This window comes from Microcebus murinus, chromosome 10, assembly GCF_040939455.1.
Source record: "Microcebus murinus isolate Inina chromosome 10, M.murinus_Inina_mat1.0, whole genome shotgun sequence".
NCBI classification, from domain to species: domain Eukaryota; kingdom Metazoa; phylum Chordata; class Mammalia; order Primates; family Cheirogaleidae; genus Microcebus; species Microcebus murinus.
The window spans coordinates 55,123,712-55,136,152 of NC_134113.1; the positions used below are offsets into that span (position 1 = coordinate 55,123,712).

The 12,441-nt window shown below is 37.2% G+C and overlaps 1 protein-coding gene across 14 annotated transcripts in view; it reads left to right on the plus strand.

The window, feature by feature from the left end:
- Positions 1-12,441, plus strand: part of LARP4 (La ribonucleoprotein 4) — a 171,837-nt gene that overhangs the window by 141,760 nt on the left and 17,636 nt on the right. For all 14 annotated transcript variants that reach the window (XM_076007251.1, XM_076007252.1, XM_076007250.1 and 11 more), the window contains 4 exons: positions 3,862-4,074; positions 4,591-4,694; positions 10,534-10,746; positions 11,365-11,413. In XM_076007251.1, coding sequence (XP_075863366.1) covers positions 3,862-4,074; positions 4,591-4,694; positions 10,534-10,746; positions 11,365-11,413 — 579 coding nt within the window. The remainder of the gene's footprint in view (positions 1-3,861; positions 4,075-4,590; positions 4,695-10,533; positions 10,747-11,364; positions 11,414-12,441) is intronic.

A 12,441-nucleotide genomic window follows, 5' to 3' on the forward strand; every position in this document is an offset into this window, starting at 1 on the left:
AGTACAAAGTTTTAGTTTGATGCTGATTTTACAACATAAGATGATTTCAGATCTCCAAATGATCAATAGTATTAATTTTTAGTAACAGAGATCAAAAACATTCTCAGTACATTCAACCTCATCTCACTTAACTGCATTACCACATTAATAACCAACAATTTGGAGACCTAGGTATTGTCATTGATGCTCACTATCTTTTACGTCTCTAATCTGTTCTTGGGTCCTATGAAATTTGCCTTGAAAACTCCTTTCCATCACTGGTGTCACTGTTTAGGCTTGAACAGTTGGAGTAGCCTCTTAACTCCTATGTCGTCAGCTTTCCCCCCTACCCCACTTTAACAGTCCATTTTCCACATTGCTACCAGAGCTTCCATTCTAAAATATAATTCTAAATTTGCACTTATTTTGACATAGTTCTCTTTCTCTCTGTGATACAATTCTCATCATCATTTGTAAATATAATACACTGCTATTAGTAAGTCATCTCTGTTGAGCTCTTGTTGTGTATCTGTTTCTGTTTTAAGCATTTTACCTAATGAGATTTTCTCTTTTCTCCATTTTACTAGTGAGGATAATAAGGCATAAGAATAACCTACCCAGTTTCACACACTAGTAACTGAAAGAACCAGGATGAGAGTAACTTAAATTTAGTAAGAGATTGTATGTCAGGTACTTTTCTAAGACTGTGACATATTTAAATCTCATTATTACTGTGTAGTAGATGATATGAGTTTCTGTATTACAGATGAGGCTATTTGCTAGTTGTCATTCTACTTCCTCTGCCTGTGATGCTCTTTTCCCTATTCTCACCTTTCCCTGCTTTAAGGCAATAAAGATAGTCTCCTAAGTTTTCTAATAGGTTTAAAGTTTTAGAGTATTTCAGATTTAGATTTTAGATACATCTAGAATTAATTTGATGTATGGTATAAGACAGAGATCTAATTCCATTTTCCATATATAGAAAGACGGTAGTCTCAACACTTAATTTGTTGCCTGATCTATTCTTCCACAGTTTGTATATAATGTTTTATCTATGAGATCTGTTTCAGGTTATTTAATCTCTCTACTTCTCTGAACCAGTATCACTGTTTTGTTATTGTTTTTTTTTTTTCTTTTTTGAGACAGTCTCACTCTGTTCCTCTGGCTAGAGTGCCATGGCGTCAGCCTAGCTTACAGCAACCTCAAACTCCTGGGCTCAAGTGATCTTCCTGCCTCAGCCTCCCGAGTAGCTGGGACTACAGGCATGTGCCACCATGCCTGGCTAATTTTTTCTATATATTTTTAGTTGGTCAATTAACTTCTTTCTATTTTTAGTAGAGACGGAGTCTCACTCTTGTTCAGGCTGGTTTTGAACTCCTAACCTTGAGCGATCTCGCCTGGGCCTCCTAGAGTGCTAGGATTATTGGCGTGAGCCACCGGGCCCATCCTGTTCGTTTTGCTTTTAAAAATTGATTTTGATTTTGAGGCAGAGTCTTGGCTCTATCCTGGCTATCTTGTTGCCAGGATAGAGTTCAGTGGCCCGATCCCAGCTCAAACTCCTGGGCCCAAGCAATCTTCCTGCTCCAGCCTTCTTAGTAACTAGAACTACAGATGTCATCATGCCAGCCTAACTTCTATAGCCTAACTCTCTTCTTTTTGTAGAGACAGGGTCTCACTATATTGCTCAGACTGGTCTCTAACTCCTGGGCTCAAGTGATCCTCCTGCTTCAGCCTCTGAAAGTGCTAGGATTTATAGGCATGAGCCTCTGTGCCTGGTTAATTTTTAACATTTTATTTTAAATCTGTGTATGAGTTAAAAGTAAAATATCTAAAATATACAGGCCGGGCGTGGTGGCTCACGCCTGTAATCCTAGCACTCTGGGAGGCCAAGGCGGGCGGATTGCTCAAGGTCAGGAGTTCAAAACCAGAGTGAGCAAGAGTGAGACCCCCAACTAAAAATATATAGAAAAAAATTAGCTGGGCATGGTGGCACATGCCTGTAGTCCCAGCTACTTGGGAGGCTGAGGCAGAAGGATCGATTGAGCCTAGGAGTTTGAGGTTGCTGTGAGCTGGGCTGATGCCACGGCACTCTAGCCAGGGCAACAGAGTGAGACTCTGTCTCAAACAAAAAACAAAAAAATATCTAAAATATAGAATATTACACACTCATATATGTATATCATATCCTCATCTTACACTAACAATAGCTTGCTGTATATACTTTTCTGTTTTTTTGTCTTGCCTGTTTTTTTTGACAGTATATTCTGCAAATCACTCTAATAGTACTTAAAACACTTCTTTTATTTTTTTATATCCATATAGCACTCAAGTGTGTGGATGTACCATAGTGTATTCAACCACTGATGTACTGTTGAGGGGGTTCCTCCTTTTCAGTTAGTGAATAGCCATTTGCATATATCTTTTCTCAGCTTTATTAAGGTATAATTGACAAAAATTGCTTATATTTACAGTGCACAATTTTTTTTCAACATATGTATGCATCATGAAGTGATTAAATCAAATCAATTATCACATGTGCTTTTTTTTGTTAGTGAAAACATTTAAGATCTACACAGCAAGTATACAGTATTACCAATTTTAGTCACTCTGCTGTACAATAGATCCCCAGAATTTATTTCTCCCGTGTAACTAAAAGTTTGTACCATCTGACCAATATCTCCTCATTTCCTCTCTCCACTCATTTCCAGCCCCCAGCAACTATGAATACCATTCTACTCTCTCTTTCTATGAATTAACTATTTTTAGATTCCACATACAAGTGAGATCATGCAGTATGTGTCTTTATATGCCTGGCTTATTTCACTTAGTATAAAGTCCTCCAGGTTCATCATCCATGTTGCCACAATGAAAGGATTTTCTTTAAGGCTGAATAATATTCATGTGTGTGTGTGCACATGTGCATGCTACATTTTCTTTATCCATTCATTTGTTGATGGATACTTAGGTTGTTTCCATATCTTGGCTATTGTGAATAATGCTGCAGCGAACACAGTAGTACAGATATCTGTTGAACATCTGATTTTATTTCCTTTGCATGTATACCTAGTAGTGGGATTGCTGGATCATAATGGTAGCTCTATTAAATTTTTGAGGAAACTATGTACTGTTGTCTGTAATGACTGTATCAATTTACATTCCAACCAACATGTGCAAGTGTTCCATTTTCTCCACACCCTCTCTAATACTTATTGCTTGTCTTTTTGCTAATGGCCATTTTAACAGATGTGAGGTGATATCTTCAATTTGCATTTCTCTGATTAGTGATTTTGAGCATTTTTACAGTATACCTGATTTTTCTTTTTTTTTTTTGAGACAGAGTCACACTCTGTTCATGGGTGAGAGTGAGTGCCGTGATGTCAGCCTAGCTCACAGCAACCTCAAACTACTGGGCTCAAGCAATCCTCCTGCCTCAGCCTCCCGAGTAGCTGTAGGATTACAGGCTTGAGCCACCGTGCCCGGCCTATACCTGATTTTAATTGTGCTCCTCTTATGAGTAAAGTTTAGCATCTGTTTCATATGCTTTAGAGTCGTTTGCTTTTCTTTGTTCTATGAACTGTTAATTTTCCTAACTCATTTTTCTGTAGGATTTTTGAGCCTTTTCATGTCTAAATTTGTATATTATATTAGGGACATTAGCACCCTTGTCTGATGTGTTGCAGTTAGTTTTATTATTTTGGTTGGCTTGACATTGTTTATTGTTTTTGGAAGGCAAACATTTTCGTTATTAAAACTGTCATTTTCTTTTCATTCTACAATAGGCAGAAATAGTATAGTTGTGTAAAATATGATAAAATGTAAATTAAATAGATTTGTAAAATATACACTTAGTCCTTTGTTATTATGTGTTTCTTTTGCTTCTAGGCAAGGATAAAAGCCATCAATACATTTTTTGCTAAGAATGGTTATCGATTAATGGATTCTAGTATGTATAGTCAGCCCATTCATACACAAGCACAGTATGCCTCGCCAGTCTTTATGCAGCCTGTATATAATCCTCATCAACAGTACTCGGTCTATAGTATTGTGCCTCAGTCTTGGTCTCCAAATCCTGCACCTTACTTTGAAACACCACTGGTAAGTAAGATCCTTATAGAATAATAAAGTATGAAATAATAATTTTTTAATTCAAGCTGAAATTTTAAGAAATCAGCTGGAGTAGTTCATTTGTTTGGTGTTGATATTGGTTACATTTTGACTTTTAAATAGTAATATGGATATCTAATCCTGTATACCAAATATATGCATATGACTAAGGAGTTATTCCTATAATTTTATTCGATTAAATTTACTGAGTGAATTGAAAGAAGAGACTAGATAAGTCTTGTGTGGTTTCAGATGACTTTTAAAGTTGTGAAATATTGTCAGAAGAATGTTTTTCAATAAGTAATGAACTAGTAATTCATTGTTCCTAAATCTAGTGAATTTAGGTACTTGAAGTGAATATTTCAAAAGTGGATCATAAAAATATTTCGAATTATTTTTGGGTTATAAAAAATTGATAATAGGTTAGTTCATTCAGGTCCTTATGACCCTCACACCAGATTTTGCCTTTACCATTAATATTATTTAAATGTTAAAATTTTTTTGTAGGCTCCCTTTCCCAATGGTAGTTTTATGAATGGCTTTAATTCACCAGGATCTTATAAAACAAATGCTGCTGCTATGAATCTGGGTCGACCATTCCAAAAAAATCGGTAAGATAAAAATCATAGCTGGAATTTATTCTGACTAATTCCCAATGGTTGTTAAGGATTTAGTGTGTTATTTATTATCAGTGCTCGTTGGCAGTCTCAATAAAAAGTTTGGTTTGGTTTTTTTTTGTTTGTTTTTTTGAGACAGAGTCTTGCTTTGTTACCCAGGCTAGGGTGAGTACCGTGGCGTCAGTTTAGCTCACAGCAACCTCAAACTCCTGGGCTCAAGCGATCCTGCTGCCTCAGCCTCCCGAGTAGCTGAGACTACAGGCATGCGCCACCATGCCTGGCTAATTTTTATATATATATATATATATATATATATATATATAAAAATTAGCCGGGCCTGAGCAAGAGTGAGACCCCCTCTCTACTATAAATAGAAATAAATTAATTGGCCAACTAATATAATATATATGCATACATATTAGTTGGCCAATTAATTTATTTCTATTTATAGTAGAGAGGGGGTCTCACTCTTGCTCAGGCTGGTTTCAAACTCCTGACCTGGAGCAACACACCCGCCTTGGCCTCCCAGAGTGCTAGGATTACAGGCGTGAGCAACCGCGCCCAGCCGGGTTTTTTTTTTTTTCAATAAAAAGAATGTCAACAATTCAGTAATTCAACCTAGAATTCGTAAATACACTTTGACCTCAGAGTTGATAATGGATGTAAAAAGCACATCAGACTGAGGTTGGTTTGTTTTTTGTTTTTTGGTTTTTTTAAAGAGATGAGATCTTGCTCTGTTACCCAGGCTGGAGTGCAGTAGCATGTTCTCTTAGCTCAATGCAGCATCCAATTCCTGCTCTCAAGTAATCATTCCACCTCAGCCTCCCAAGTAGCTGGAACTACAAGCATGCACTACCACTCCTGGCTAATTTTTAAATTTTTTGTAGAGATAGGGTCCTGATATGTTGCCCAACCTGGTCTCAAACTCCTGGACTCAAGCAATCCTCCTGCCTCAGTGTCTGAAAGCTCTGGGATTACAGGCATGAGCCATCATACCTGACTTTGGATTTTTTTTTTTTTGAGACAGAGTCTCGCTTTGTTGCCCAGGCTAGAGTGAGTGCCATGGCGTCAGCCTAGCTCACAGCAACCTCAAACTCTTGGGCTCGAGCGATCCTTCTGTCTCAGCCTCCTGAGTAGCTGGGACTACAGGCATGTGCCACCATGCCCGGCTAATTTTTTTATATATATATATATATATATCAGTTGGCCAATTAGTTTCTTTCTATTTATAGTAGAGACGGGTCTCACTCTTGCTCAGGCTGGTTTCAAACTCCTGACCTCGAGCAATCCGCCCGCCTCAGCCTCCCAGAGAGTTAGGATTACAGGCGTGAGCCACCGCGCCCGGCCTGGATTATTTTTTTAATCGTAAAATAAAACTAATATTTTATGGTAGCAGTCTTTGACATAAAATCTGATGTCTAATTGCCATTTAGTGTGTTAAATGGATAACATTTTGAACAATGAGAGTTCTTTGGGGATAGAAATATTGTTAACTGATTTGAATTGGGATGTATGTTATTTCGGATTTTAAAGAATTGACTTTTGGCAGGGCAAGGCGGCTCACGCATATAATCCTAACACTCTGGGAGTCCAAGGTTTGATCGCCTGAGGTCAGTAGTTCTAGACCAGCCTGAGCAAGAATGATACCCCATCTATACTACAAATAGAAAAATTAGTGGGGCGTGGTGGCACACACCTGTAATCCCAAGCTACTTGGGAGGGTAAGGCAGGAGAATCGCTTGAGCCCAGCAGTTTGAGATTGCTGTGAGCTAGGCTGATGCCATGGCACTCTAGCCCAGGTGACAGAGCAAGACTCCGTCTCAAAAAAAAAAAAAAAAAAAAAAGAATTGACTTTTGAAATGACTTCCTTGAACTATTAAACTATAGTGTACAACAGACAATAGCTAACATTTATTGAGTATTTAATGTCTCAAACTCTGTTCCGAGACTTTCCATGTTTTATCAGTTAATTTTGAGAATCCTGTAAGATGGGTGTACTTACATGTCTATTTTATAGATGAGGAAATTGAGACGTAAAACGTTACAAATATTGTAGCCAAAATTTGACCGAGGCAGTTTGACTCCAAAGCTTGTACTTAAAGCACAATGTTCAGAGTAAATCATTAAGAATCTTGGAAACCGCTGGTGTGGTAGCTCTCACCTGTAATCCTAGAATTTAGCACTTGGGAGGCTGAGACAGGACGATTGCTTGAGGCCAGTAGCGCAAGACCAGCCTAGCAACATACTGAGACCTCAACTCCACAAAAAATCTTCAAAATTAGCTCAGCATGTTGGCACACACCTGTTGAGGTGGGAAGATCACTTTTAGCCCAGAAGTTCGGTGTTACAGTGAATTGTGATGATGCCACTGCATTCCAGCCTGGGCAACAGAACAAGATTGTCTCTCTCTTTTTTTTTTTTAAAGAAGTCTTGCTAAGAGGCTGGGCGCTATTGCTCATGCCTGTAATCCTAGCACTCTGGGAGGCTGAGGTGGGCGGATAGCTCGAGGTCAGAAGTTTGAAACCAGCCTGAGCAAGAGCAAGACCCCGTCTCTACTATAAATAGAAAGAAATTAATTGGCCAACCAATATATAGCTGGGCATGGTGGCACATGCCTGTGGTCCCAGCTATTCGGGAGGCTGAGATAGGATTGCTTGAGCCCAGGAGTTTGAGGTTGCTGTGAGCTAGGCTGACACCATGGCACTCGCTCTAGCCTAGGCAACAAAGCGAGACTCTGTCTTAAAAAAAAAAAAAGTCTTGCTAGGGTTTACTTGGCTAGTTATTATCAACAGGCCTAAGATATTAGAACATCTCAACATAAGCTGGCAAAGATTTTTTTTAAAAGTAATTCCATTAGAGTAAATCTGTTTACAACTTCTTTTGTGAATATAACAGATTTCTTATGATTACAAATAATAGCTTTATAAAAACATTTTTTTAAGGGTAGAGTGCTAGAGTTGCAAATATAGTAATTATTATTATTATTTTTTTTTGAGACAGAGTCTTGGTCTGTTGCCTGGACTAGAGTTCCATGGCGTCAGCCTCTAGCACACAGCAACCTCAAACTCCTGGGCTCAAGCAATCCTTCTGCCTCTGCCTCTGCCTCAGCCTCCCGAGTAGCTGGGACTACAGGCATGTATCGCCATGTCCAGCTATTTTTTTTTTCAATATAATTTTAGCTATCCTTCTATTTTTAGTAGAGACGGGGGTCTCCCTCTTGCTCAGGCTGGTCTCTAACTCTTGAGCTCAAGCAATGATCCTCCTGCCTATGATCCTAGCCTCCCCAGAATGCTAGGATTACAGGCATGAACCACCACGCCCAGCCTATAAAAATATGTATCTGTTGATTTCATGTACTTTTTTTGAACGAGTAAATTTTGCTTTAGGCAGTTAAGTAGAATAGACATCTTTGTTATAAAGTAGATTAAAGAAATTTTTTTTTTTTTTTTTTTGAGACAGAGTCTGACTTTGTTGCCCAGGCTAGAGTGAGTGCCATGGCCTCAGCATAGCTCACAGCAACCTCAAACTCCTGGGCTCAAGTGATCCTCCTGCCTCAGCCTCCCAAGTAGCTGGGACTAGAGGCATGCACCACCATGCCCAGCTAATTTTTCTATGTATATTAGTTGGCCAATTAATTTCTTTTTTATTTATAGTAGAGACGAGGTCTCGCTCTTGCTCAGGCTGGTTTCGAACTCCTGACCTTGAGCAATCCTCCCGCCTTGGCCTCCCAGAGTGCTAGGATTACAGGCGTGAGCCACCACTCCCGGCCTAGAAATTTTTAACTGAAAGTACTGATATTTCCAGATGCATTACTTTTTGTCTACTATGCCTTGTTGGTAAAAGGGGTGAATTATAGCAAGAAAGCCAGGAACAATAATGGGGTTATCTTTGCTTATGGGGAGGTATACCTATGATTTTGAAAATACAGGGCATATTTAGTTTAATTTTGCACGTTATCCATACCACTCATGTACAGTTCTTTTCCATATATTTGATCAGTGCAGGTTAATTTTTAATTATAGAAAAAAACATATGAATACTTTCTTTTTATAAAAATGCAAACATTACAGATGAAAGTAAAAAGCTTTTTGACCACCAACTCAAATCCTTAACTCCTTCTTGCTTCTACGAAGTGACTGCTGTGGAGGCCTTAATAATAATAATAATGATAATTTTAATGTCAAAGAAAAGAAAAAGTGACTTAGGGGTACTTTTACAGTTTTTGTGTGAAACTTGTGACAGCCCAATGATGATCACTAGTCCTACTTAGAGAGAATAGGACTAACTTTCAGAAGTCCAGACATTTTTCTACCTTTTATACTTTATATTTCTTTTATTTTACTTCTCCTTTCTATCTTTTATCACTTTCTTTCTACATTCTTTTTATCTTTTGCCTGGATTAAGATTGTTAAGTCCTTCTCAGTGAAGGGTAAGATTATGAGATCTGAGGGCTGTTTAAACCTCCTAACTTGTTATGTATACTGAAATGCAATGTGAAAATTTGGTGAATGATAGTTTCTCATGAGGTCATTTTCAGATGTGATGGGTAATATAAATATTTTTTAAATTACTTTTTGTTAGGTGACATACTGTTATTTTCATTGCTGTTTTTAAAGTTCTATTTTCTACATAAAGTAGTTCTTCAAAAAAGTGTCATTTTTTATGAAACTCAGCACAACTTTGTAGCCTGATTTTTATCTTTCAGTTTTAATAGTAGTAACTTAATTTTTTATCGTCTCTAAAGAATAGGACAGCTAAAGATGCAGTTCGAATTATATTTAATTGTTGGGCTTATAATTACTTATGATTTAAACTCCTGTTTGGAGAGCCAGGAATTGGCAACATGTTACTAATATTATAAATTTGTAATTGTGGAAATAGATTGTGAAAATTGGGATATATAAACTGTAAGTAATGAGCCAAACATAAATCTCACGCTTCCTTGTTAATCTACCATAAAGCCAAGGTCCTCAGTTGCTTAGTCTTACACTAGATGTTTTTGTTATTGATAAACCTGCATCCTCTCTCCATTACTCTACCCTGGCTTCATTTGCTTGCAAGTTTTTAGGAAGTTGGGTGCCTATACCCATCATCCAAGGTAAAAGCTACTTTGGTTAAAAGCAGGTTTGTTTTTTTAACTACATTACATACCTTAATTCATGAAGTCATGCCAGTCAGTTGGTTGCATTGCTGTATTTTCCTAATTTTTTGTCCAAATATGGATCTTTGAACAGCTAATTTCATTTGGTGAAGGATGCTAGCTTTTTAGTATATTCAAATATTTCCTTCCCTTTTGATTGTTGCTCCCCTATATAGCCTTGTAAGACATTTTTTTCTAATTTCCTCCTTTGAAAATTTAACACAGATTATTGAATATCTATGTGTATTGTATATGTGTTTTATATGTAAAAGTATTATTATTGGTGGATTCCCACCAATTTTTTTTCTCTCTCGTTGGGATACTTTTGCTTCCATTGAGAATTTGTGGCATAGAGTCATTAGTAAGCTTAAAGCCTGGCTAATTTAAACACGTAAAGAATGCAGCTAATGTTAAAAACATCAGCTAATATCTAAATTATATTCTGAGTATTGAGGTAGAAGTAGCTTTATCTCAATTTTGGATCCCCCCCCACAAAACACTGCTTTTTTTTTAATGTAAAAATTCTTCTGCCTTTTAAAAATAATATGTCTGGATTATAAAAATAGTTATATTTTATATGACACATTTTATTTTTTGAAAATCAAAGTATAGCTGAAGCCAATTTTTAACCTGACAAAAGATTTTTCTATCTTGATTTATCCCTTTGTGTATGTGATCTTATATTTCTTATAGTGTGAAGCCTCATTTTAGGTCATCCAGTGGTTCAGAACACTCAACAGAGGGCTCTGTGTCGTTGGGGGATGGACAGTTGAACAGATCCAGTTCAAGGAACTTTCCAACTGAACGGCATAACCCTACAGTAGCAGGGCATCAGGAGCAAACTTACCTTACAAAGGAATCTCCCACTTTGCAGATGGAACAGAATGGGGACTATGGTAGGGGCAGGTAAGTAAATGTGGGCATATGAAAAATTTTTATCATGTTACCATCCTGAATATTTGATTATCACAATTTGTTGGGGTTTTTTTTTGTCCTAATTATTGGTATATGGTTATGCTAAATAAATACATTGTATAACATGAGTTAATAGTTTTTATGATTATTAAGAATTAAAGAGTACCTATATGGAATATACTTCTGAATCAGAAGTTTATAAAGTTACTTGGAAGTTCTTTATAGTTCACTTTAGAAAGAACAGCTTAGAAAGATTAGATAAATGTCTGTCTTATAGTTTTAACGTCTTCCACTTCTAAACTATAGAAGTGAGATTATTTATTGTCTGCCCTGCCTAAGTTAAACCCTAATAATGCTTCTGCTGTGAAAAGAATGCTGCTAAAAATAGGCCCAGTTTCTTTGTGGTGGTGGTTGTAGGTGAAGTTTTCAGTAAATTAGCTCAGGATCTCTTCAGAAGAATACATTTATCTTTTAATAATAATGGAGAGGAATGGCCTCAGGTTTAGAAAGCATAAATATTTAAAACAGAAACCTCTCTACCTTTGATAGAATGTAATGATTTGAAGAAACTTATGAGTTATTCCATCCCTGTTTTTTTTGTTGTTAAAGGAGAACTCTCTTCAGAGGTCGAAGACGACGAGAAGATGATAGGATCCCAGTAAGTTTTTGGTTTTTTTTTTTTAACTTTTAATTAACATCATTTAGATTTTTTTTGTGTGTGTGTGTGATTTACCGTGGTGTTGGCTTGTGATCTGTCTTTCTTTTCTGGGTTTTCATTTTATTAAAAGTAAATAGAGGCCGGGTGTGGTGGCTCACACCTGTAATCCTAGCACTCTGGGAGGCCTAGGTGGGCAGATTGCTCGAGGTCAGGAGTTCGAAACCAGGCTAAGCAAGAACGAGGCCCTGTCTCTACTATAAATAGAAAGAACTTAATTGACCAACTAAAAATATATAGAAAAAATTAGCCAGGCATGGTGGCGCATGCCTGTAGTCCCAGCTACTGGGGAGGCTGAGGCAGCAGGATTGCTTGCACCCAGGAGTTTGAGGTTGCTGTGAGCTAGGTGGACTTGCCCAGAGAAAGATCAGCCCAAAAGTGCTCAACTTCCTCCAGAAACTGGTGACAATGTTGGCCTGTCTGCAGTCTTGTGCAGGGTAAGAAGAACATACTTGAGAATGACTCTTTAATCCTGAAATTGGATTATATGGATGGTTGTTGATTGTGGAAGAGAAGGTTGACTGTGGGACAGCAGTTTAAGACAATCTGATGGTTAGCCTGGACAACAAAGTGAGACTCTGTCTCAAAAAAAAAAAAAAAAAAGTAAATAGAGCCTGAATTTGACCCCAGAATATTCACTACCACAACTTACACAGCTAGCCTTAAGCACATACACAGTTAGGAGTATGACTTATGTTACTTACTTAAAAATTTTATATTCGAATATCTATTATATTCACATGGTTTAGAAATAAAAATATGAAAAGTTTATTGCATTATTTACGGACATTTAAGTAGTTTCTGTCTTTTACAAACAGTGTTATTATAGACAGTGCAATGATAACCTCATTTATAACTAGCATTTACCACGTGTGCAATTATATCTGAAGGAAAATTCTTAGAAGGGGGAATTTCTGGATCAAAATTCAATTGCTGCCAAACAGCCTTTTTTATGAATTGTGCCAACTTTC